At 39.2% G+C, this 9125-nt stretch overlaps 3 protein-coding genes across 5 annotated transcripts in view; all 3 read right to left on the bottom strand.

Moving 5' to 3' along the window:
• The window catches only part of cpt1b (carnitine palmitoyltransferase 1B (muscle)), a 9651-nt gene extending 7702 nt beyond the window's left edge, over positions 1 to 1949 (bottom strand). Inside the window, exons 1-3 of one of the 2 annotated variants that reach the window (XM_023428324.2) lie at positions 1784 to 1949; positions 333 to 485; positions 17 to 156 (exon numbers count right to left, since the gene is read on the bottom strand). In XM_023428324.2, coding sequence (XP_023284092.1) covers positions 17 to 156; positions 333 to 473 — 281 coding nt within the window. In that variant the 5' untranslated portion in view covers positions 474 to 485; positions 1784 to 1949. Of the gene's footprint in view, positions 1 to 16; positions 157 to 332; positions 486 to 1783 lie in introns of those variants that run through there. The other variant, XM_087179831.1, reaches the window with a different exon arrangement.
• A 537-nt stretch (positions 1950 to 2486) lies between these two features.
• LOC111671206 (kelch repeat and BTB domain-containing protein 13) lies at positions 2487 to 5981 on the bottom strand. 2 transcript variants are annotated; one of them, XM_023428255.2, is made up of 8 exons: positions 5232 to 5981; positions 4948 to 5136; positions 4649 to 4833; positions 4142 to 4493; positions 3870 to 4015; positions 3567 to 3721; positions 3212 to 3380; positions 2487 to 3059 (listed from the first exon to the last, which is right to left on the bottom strand). In XM_023428255.2, exons 1-8 carry the CDS (start codon positions 5481 to 5483, stop codon positions 2996 to 2998), a joined length of 1512 nt encoding a protein of 503 aa, XP_023284023.1. In that variant the 5' UTR covers positions 5484 to 5981; the 3' UTR covers positions 2487 to 2995. The 2 variants fall into 2 exon arrangements, with proteins under 2 accessions (XP_023284023.1, XP_023284022.1); XM_023428254.2 differs by having other exon boundaries at positions 3223 to 3380; positions 5232 to 5978.
• Positions 5982 to 6141: 160 nt separating this feature from the next.
• chkb (choline kinase beta) overlaps positions 6142 to 9125 on the bottom strand; it is a 9616-nt gene continuing 6632 nt past the window's right edge. Inside the window, exons 9-11 of the mRNA XM_023428313.2 lie at positions 8025 to 8125; positions 7822 to 7903; positions 6142 to 7671 (exon numbers count right to left, since the gene is read on the bottom strand). Coding sequence (XP_023284081.1) covers positions 7615 to 7671; positions 7822 to 7903; positions 8025 to 8125 — 240 coding nt within the window. The 3' untranslated portion in view covers positions 6142 to 7614. The remainder of the gene's footprint in view (positions 7672 to 7821; positions 7904 to 8024; positions 8126 to 9125) is intronic.

Genomic DNA, 9125 nt, shown 5'->3' with positions numbered 1-9125 from the left:
GGGGGGGGGTTCTGACCTTTGTGGTAGGTTATCCTTGATGGCGTCAATCATTCCTAGAGAGGGGTCTATGCGTATATACAAGGAACTCATCATGGCAATCACAACTATCAGCCAGCTGGACGGACTGGCTGGATAGACTCCAGCCAATACTCCATTCTGTGAATAAAAAAACAGGATTCAGTATAAACACAGCATGAATCTTTGTGTCCTATGCTCTGCTCAGACAACGTGAAAGCAAATGCACAAACACACGCATTGTAAATACTAAACTATAATCATGAGTGACTCCACATTTTTTGAACAGTGATAACCAGAGGTATATCTGGCTATACCTTGAATTGTATGGCCTTCTTCTTCCATGCTGTCACTCCTGATAGGTAGATGTTTTTGATGACCTCTTGACTCAGCTTAAGGTCCACACCATCAGGGCGCACGGTGAACTGGAAGCCCACCGCCTGATGCGCCTCAGCCATCGCTGGGTATTACTAACATGAAAAGCAAAGGGAAATTATCAGGTTTCTGACTGGAATATTTAAAAATATATAATATTTGAATAATGATATTATAAAAAATAATTAAAAAACCTTAAACTTAGCACTAACACATTTCACAGTCTGAAATATTATTTAATCTGTTAACCTTATATTTAAGTTTTAATGTTAACACAAAAATCACATAAACTCTTAAGTAATTTTTATGTCATCTATACTTTAAATGTCATCAAACAATGTATGTTGTTTTGTTTCAGCTCTAGATGAAGGTCCTTCCAAGATTTCAATGTCCATTAGCCATATCCCTTAATATCTGAAGATTAGATAACGCTTTTATTTCTTACAATCTCCCATGGAAATGCGCCTGCAGTAATAACCCAAATTTCAATTTAATTCATCTCAACATTGTTAGAATCTTGAGATATTTAATTCACTGCTATGGTGGCATTAAATAAGAGTAACATCTATTTTTTTTGCTAATTAACCTCTAAAATAACTCAATAGACATTAAATTGATAAAGAGTAACAAGAACATAGGCAGACTTTGACAGATCTGACTCACAGTTGTTAAATTACTTAAGAGAAAGTTGCACTGTTTGTCTGTAGTGGTTGCTCATAATGTGACAAGAAAGGACACTGATATGGGATTCATGGATGTCAGCATGAAATGTTGCAAAGCTAGAAGAGTTCAGTTATTGTATTTTAAATGATTTGGCCTTGTTAAATGCTAAACACAAATATTTGGAGTTCACAAGCCACTCCATGTAATGGCCAGGGTAACAGGTCTAGGATTTCTTTTTCCATGTCATATGACTGAACAGTCACCAAGTGGGACAAAGTTCAATGGCCATATATAGCGGCGCACGGGCTGAGCATGTGCACAAACCTGAGATGGGCATGAAAATATAAACACAGAGTACAACCCACAGATGAGTGCTAAACCCTTTGGTATTAGAGAATACTGCGAGAATCTATCGGACACGTTAAAGGTCAACATGATTTCTACTGTACAACTTTTTAGAAAATGTTTAAAAAGCTAAAATGAATGTTTGAGCTCTGTGTGATTGTACTTCCCCATCATGATTTCCACCTAACATTTGACATAAATGACACATGAAGTACAAGACATGAAAAGATGTCGATCATTTAGCATTTTCACCATTACCTTTTTGGACATGCAGCATGTGATTAATTTTACTCTACAACTGTCAGTCACAAAAACCTCCGCAGCTAATACAACAACATGCAGATATGAATAAGAACAACAAACAAGAAGCAGGCCCATATTTTACCGTTGTCCGAGCAGTGTCAGTGCAATCCACTCAAGCTGTGACTGGTTTCTGCCACTGAGGCAGTGAAATTCCTTTGCACTCAGGCTTGAGTGCTCTCTGTCTGACTCCAGTGCCCTTGAAATGGCTTTCCTCAGGTAGTGAGATCAGAGCTCCCGTCTGCACTTACCCAGCACCACTCACCCCCCCCAACCCCACCCCCTCTCCCTCTCTCTCTTTCTCATCTGTGACATGCTTCTTTTTGTAACCAGACACCAAACATAGACAGAGCCTAACCTCATGTGCCGCGAGGTCTCTGCTGTGTAACTGAATATGTTGCAGTGCTGTGTTAGGATGTAACTGAGAGCAATGTGACATTTCCTTTTCACCTACAGAGAGTACAAGCACTTTTCCAAAATGATAATGAAGATATAACTGTGAGAGGGTAAAATCATCAGCAGATTCAAGCATCATGACTTTCATTTGATTAGATGGTTGGAAAATGGAACATGATTATGTATAGAGAAACAAAAACAAAATATATTGTCTAAATTGTGTGTGACCTTGTGTGGCCAGTTGTGTGAGCTTAGTTCATAGCATCACAACTTTCAAATCCACCAATAATGTAACAAAGAAAGGAAGAAATGTCTTTAGTGTAAACAAACAAAAAAGTAAACCCCACCCACCCACACTGGGTGTTACAGTTCACTGGGTGTTACAATTCAGGAAAGCTCTGTAGATTTTTATTCATGAAATTTCATTTTCATTTCATTGAGATTTTGAATCTCATAAACAGGCGACAACAGCAAAAACTACACATACAGAATATAATGGCACACAAACAGGTCTAATATGCAACAAAGTCCCAACAGAAGAATAGTTAAAAGCAATTATAATTTACAATTAAAGTCAAGTTCTGAAGTTCTCTATAGTGTTCAAATTTTTTTTCTCCCAGATTTACTACAGTGCCTTAGTCTTTGGTTTTTAAACACAAGTGACAACCATAATCCCCACTGTTAACCAGTAGATGGAGTCAACAGGAGATGGAGACTTAAGTGCTATTACATTCATTTATTAACAAAAAATGTACAGTATAGCAATGAAGCCCTCTATAACATTAGAAATGAAGATAAAAGACAGCTTCATAGCGCATGGAGACTGGTAGAGGAGGTAAAGCTGTGAGAGAGAGAGTTTTGAGATCTATCCTTGCAACAGCATTGTGCTCGATACTTGGCATCAGGACCTTGTCACCTGCAACTGTACCCTGTCCTGCAAATGCCACTTTCTCAGCCCTGTGCACCTGGATGAAAAAAGCATAAAGGAAATTTTGACTTTATTTAAAAATACTAGACAAGATGTGTTCATGTTCAGATGCACATAACTCAGGAATCTCTGACTGTGAGGAAGTAGTGATGGATTTTTTTGGTAAACACAGTCTCAGTCTCTTGTTACCTGATTCTTACCTGTCCCCATTTCTGTGACTGCACACAGAACGATGTTACAACGTTCTCCGAGTTGTTTCCACCAATCACAAGCAGCCTGTCAGTGACACCCAGGAAGTAAAGAGTAGGAAGATCTGCATCTGCTCTGGTGAGGGTGGGAAGTAGTTCACACCAGGAGTCTAGAGCAAAGAGAAAATGCAGAGGCACCGTTTTTTATATATGTCCTGATGAGCATGTGAGGAAACAGTCTAAACTGTAAATCTAAAGTGAGTGGACTGAGCTGAAAGCAATGGAGAAGACAAGTATGAGCTTTCTGAGCCGGAAATAAAACCATGTTCTGATCAAACAGAGCTGTACCGCTGTACCTTGTCTCGTGTTGTACTGCAGCAGCAGTTTCTCTCCAGTTCTCTGGATACTCCCCAACACATAAAGACAGTGTCCATGGCTAGTAGCAAGGGGCACATCATGGGACAAGGACACAGTAAACTGGAAGTCAGTGAGTGGCAGGGAGGAGACAAACCTAAGACAGAGATTATTTTCAGTCACCAGTGCACCAACAAATGACTGAAGAATGCTTTTCTGAAGGGGAAACATTTCAATTAGAAAAGCTTAGATCCAGTGCTACACAAACCTGCCAGCTGGTTTACACTGACAAAGAGGACACAAACCTCCATGTGTCCTCCCATGGATCATAGCATTCTACAGCTGTATAGAGAGCAGTGTTGGAGTCCGGAGTCACCAGGGAGTCCAAGTACCAGCCTCCCACGGCGTAAATACAGCCTCCACAGGCCACTGCACTGAAATGCCGTCTGTGCTGTGGACGCAGGAGATGGTGACAGTTTACTTTGGTGTCTTATAAATGACTGACAAGGCAAGAGAAGTTTCACTTGGGTTAAGACAGACAGATCAGCTTGATTTACAAGCTAGAAGACTGTCTCACCTTAATGAGAGGAGCTGTTGATGCCCACGTATGAGTAAAGGGATTATACCTAAAGGAAGCCATCTTGAACTCCCAGCCTCTCTTCACACGCTGCCGGTAGCCTCCTATGATGTACAGGTAGTTATACAGAACCACTGTAGTGAAACACCACTTATCAGCCTTGAAAGGAAGCTCTGTAACTGGATGCCAGTCTTCACTGTCCTCTGACCCTTTCAGGATGAAGATATGTCGGGCTCGTTCTGTTTCTGGGTCGTTCCAAGAAGTTAGGTTCTCTTTCCTGAGACTGCAGAGATATTGGTCTCCTTGCATCCTCAGGTTAATAATTTCATCCTTCTCCTCATCGTTCAGACACCTGAGGGATGAATCAGTTTTATAATGACAAGAAAGAAATGTGGCAAACTCAGTTCTTGTAGTAAATCCTGATTACAGTCCAAAGCTTTACCAAAATTAGAACTGAATTAATTTGAGCTATACAATCATTTAATGATACCATTAAGTGTTACCTACTTGGTGAGGAGTGACAGCTCCATCATGTTTCTACTCATGTAAGTCAACACTGTCATCTTCAGCTCTGCACAACAGATCTCCTGAGCCAGATTGAGGTAGGATAAACAGTTATCTGGCCTGAGTCCATCTGCCAGGACTGACAGGCACTTCGAGAGGAAGGTCTCAGTCAGGAGATAGCTGCTGACCTCCAGAGTCAGAAAGGGTTGAAGCATGAGGTGGTAGGTTAGTTTTGAGTTGAATCAGAGCAATACAGGGACATGGATAATTGTCTATGGAGATCTGAATCTCTGATTGCATACCTGGATGTGTGTGCCCAACTCTTTCTGAGGGACTTTAAATTTATTATAGAAGGAGAATTCAAGGAGATTGTAGAAGACGGAGGAGGACAAATGGTCCAGGTGGATGAGGCTCTCTGAGGTTTCTCTCATTTTGGACTGGGACAAGGCCCGGAAGTACTCACTGCACTCTGAAAGTCTTCCAAGGTCCACCTTAAAAATGAATTACTAAAGTCAGTCTTCTACGGCCTTTGGTTAGTTTTTGATTAACATGCACAGCTGGAAGAATCGTTTTGTTTTCTACTTACATGGAAAGCATGTGTACTGGTTTGGACAGTAACCATGGTTTTACTTCCATCTCCTAGGCGATATGTCCGGAGTGCCTCATTGGTTTTCCACTCCTCTGAGTCTTCTTGGCATGATTGCCTATCGCTGATACCTGGGGATGCTATCCAAGTATTGACTATTGGAAAAGCTCTCCAAAGTCTTGTAAGTCCATATTTCAGCCATAAGCCTATCCACTCAAAGAGTGTCATAAAATATTGCCTGAAAGGATTCATCTCACTGATATAGTGTTCTAAGTTTAACCCATTCCAAACACTTTTAATAGCTGTCTGTACCAGATGTTACACACAACCACTGCTCTAATTACAAATTCAGAATGGCACTGTAAATCCTCCATATAAGGTGACGCAAGCCCCCCGGAGACTTCAAAATAGCCACTGTTACAATGCAAAAACGGAGGAGAGAATGTTCAAGTTTAGTCCATGAACCACCGGCTTGTCTTCTTTTCCCTGCCTCAGCTCTCAGTCACATGCCCTTTCACAGCACAAACAGTGAAGCAGCTGTCAGCGATTTAAGACCGCGTGCTAACAGAAACAGCATGGTAAATAAAAGGCTGGTAAAGTAACAACTTTAACCTCAGAATTCCTGTTTGTTCTGCAACAAATCCAGCTGATTCAAAAGTATCCCTTGATCTCTGAGCAGTGGACTTGTTTCTGCTGGTCTATTCTTGGCACATGGAGGTGGGACAACAGTCAGCCCTCTGGGATGAAACATGGCCGCCTTCACTCTGCTCTTGACGTCATCATGGGGCACTCAAATTACCTTGCAGTTAGATGGCAGTAATATGAGTGTAACTTCATGTTTCATACATTTGTTACAATATCTTTTATTTTAGGCACTTCACTGATGAGAAGAAAAATGGGTACACTGAAAGAGGTTCTAAGCACATGAATTTATTTGCTTTTAAATTATATTTTTAGTAGTGCAAATAGGACCAACATAATACAGAGAAGTTCTAACAGAATTAAACTGTTCTGGGACAGTTTTGCTATAAAAACAGCTACAGTTAATGAGGCACAGTTAAGGTTCTGTAAACTGATGCAGCTATGTGTAAAACAAAATTATGGAGATGTTAATTGATGGCAGTGCATTCGGTCAGGAGTTCAGGAGACAGTGTAAATAAATAAAAAATCATAAAGAGATTCAAACAAAGCTTCTAGAACATTTGAAAACCCCACTTCACATTCAAGTGAGCAACAGGAAAGTCATGTCACTTCATTCCAACATAGATTTCAATTATTGTTGGCTCTAATTTAGGCAATCCAGTTTAATGTGGTCACATATATGTGCCAAATGGACATTTTAGTTAACCTAATACAACCTAATGTTCCAAGTTATTCTTGGCAGAGAGAAACAAAAAAAAAAGAACAAATAATAAATCAGACTGACATCAGAGGTAAAACAAACTGAAATAAATATGGATGGATAATTAAAGGTGCAGCAGAAATGTACAGTCAATAACTGATATCTAAAAGTGGAGACAAGATCCAATTTCACTGACTTAAATGCCACACACTTAGTAACATTAACAGTATTGTTGACTACAGCGATACTGAATAAAATAGCCCTTGTGATAAAGTTTTAACTTAACATTTAAGATTGGTGGGGAATATTTTCACATACTCTACAGTAAAACTACCTGTGACACATGAGATAGTTAAAGTTTTGAGTAGCTAGGTGAGAATGTTAAGTTTGCTTCTTCCTTCACAGGATGCCCTTAAAATAAGTCCCTATCAAATCTATTCACCTGAATGCAGAATGAACATGAGAAGAAAGAAGTGAGGTAGAATGACTAAAAACACTAAAGCAAAGACACAAAAGCCTTCCACAGTAAGATTTTCAATCTGAAATGAAAACACCTGAATACTCTGGCAACCGGGATTCTCCACCACTGACATGCACAGAGAGCACAGCTAAACAATTAACAATGCCAAAGTCAAAATATGGTCCAAAGAAGTGAAGTGCATGTAAAAATGGGTGATAAAATAAAATAGTTGAACATCACATTGACTGAGCCCCTTAAAATAATACTAATAATACTCAGTGCTAGAGAGCTATATCTACCCTAAAAAAGTTTCACACTATGGCTATAGGTGTTTCAATAAAATGGATTGCCTGAAAGCTTAGATTGTGCTTGTGCACAGTCTTAAAGTGGAAATTCCTACCACTAACAAAATGTTACTTGTCACAAGCAGAGCTGCATAGAGTTGGGAGTTTCAATAACACACAGCTGAGGGGAAAACAAAAAAACAAAGAAAAAAGACCTTAACAGAAACTCGAGCTAGGTATGAAGAATGACAAGGACAAATCAATGCGACAGTACAGTCTGATGTTACATGGTGGAATTCAGGAGAAGAGCTTTTTTTGCTTGAAGTAGGCATCAAAACGGCACTGGGCATAGTCCTGCAAAACAATATTGTTACTACCAGGAAGGATCAACTGAAATTAAAGACTAAATAAATACTGGTGAGTGAAGAATATGAATGTGTGACTTGTTTTTCCATCAGACTATAAAATAAATAAATAAATAAATAAAACAAGAAATTATCTTACCATGTATCCAAACTCAATCTTGGATATCTTGGCTTGAATGATGGACCACAGCCCCCAAAGGAAGTGCGACGCTAATGCATATCTACAAATTGAAAGCAACAAACAAATAAACAACAAAATAATGTCAATGTCCTTGTGATTTTGCTAAAAGTTTAAATGATACATATTCACCACTGCTGTAAGTTATTACAACACTGTGTTACCTGTTGGCCTCAATTATCATGTCCTCTTCAGTCTGTGTCTGGTCCATGGTAACATCAGAGTATCTTTTCTGCTCTGACAAATAATTTCTTATAAAATGAAGCTGCAAAAAAAGAGCAACAATTATTTGTGACATTATTACATTCCATGTACAGTGATCATATTTGTTGGTGATTTGTTATATTATTTTTCTTCCCTCCTAAATTTCTTTGAGATTTGTTCCACTTAATTCCATTTAATATTTTATTATGGCATACACGTTTTCTTACATTTAGTTATCTTCAGAGATAGGAATACTAGTTTCAGCTTCAGTTTCAAGTTTATTACATTGAAAGAGTTATTATTACTCTTACTTTACCTATTATTAATTAATATGCTTTTTTACTTAACTGTGAATCCTAAATCTCTGTTACAGGACGCAAAGTATAGTGGTATACATTACTGATTCGTACATATGCACCAGCATGAATGTCCAGTAGGACTAATAACGTGCCATCGGTTACCTCCAAAGATAAATTCTGATTGTAACATTGGACCCAATTAGTAGACAATGAATGTTAGTGTGTTATTGTGCAATAACAGATGGCAGAGGACCCTGCCAAGGGGGAAAGGTAAATTGACAGTTTGATTAGATTTTCCGCATGAGCTTCAGTGCTTGAGCTTGCCCTCCAACTCTAACGTGCAGTAAGAAATGTTACCACTAGATGGCACTGTGAGGCCACAACACTTTTCTTCTGTCATCTTTTTCCTAAGCACCTTTGCTCTTTGCTGTAGGATGATGTTATCGGTCTTAGCTTCACAGAGAGAAAGGAGTACTTAACCATTCCATTAATGTGTACCTAACTAGTATTCAGCAGGGAAATGCTGAAATCAGGAATCTTCTAGAAGGGTTGCTATTGCATGACCGAAAATGTCGCAGAAAACCTCTACACCATCTTTGTTGAATGCATATAATGCCTTTCATGTAAGTGTTTCACTTGCAGCAGTGTCTCCTCCTCCTCTACATTCATTTAGCAGTGGCGGCCCGCCACTGCTAAATCATAGCCGCCACGCCTTCAAATTTCTTTTATTTCTTTTTTTTATTGTCGCAAATGCACCACCGC

The sequence above is a fragment of the Seriola lalandi genome, unplaced genomic scaffold, assembly GCF_002814215.2.
Source record: "Seriola lalandi dorsalis isolate HSWRI2012SDOR001 ecotype SW California unplaced genomic scaffold, Sedor1 jcf7180002054873, whole genome shotgun sequence".
In the NCBI taxonomy this organism is placed as follows: Eukaryota; Metazoa; Chordata; class Actinopteri; order Carangiformes; family Carangidae; genus Seriola; species Seriola lalandi.
Note: the sequence above shows the minus strand (reverse complement) of the source record. Positions and strands in the feature narration are given on the sequence as shown.

Coding starts and splice junctions, on each gene's coding strand:
- LOC111671206 (XM_023428254.2), bottom strand. CDS start 5,483: ATGAATCCTTTCAGGCAATATTTTATGACACTCTTTGAGTGGATAGGC. Junction 3,722..3,869: donor CCATGGGAGGACACATGGAG/GTTTGTGTCCTC, acceptor TCTCTGTCTTAG/GTTTGTCTCCTCCCTGCCAC. Junction 3,381..3,566: donor GCAGTACAACACGAGACAAG/GTACAGCGGTAC, acceptor TCTTTGCTCTAG/ACTCCTGGTGTGAACTACTT.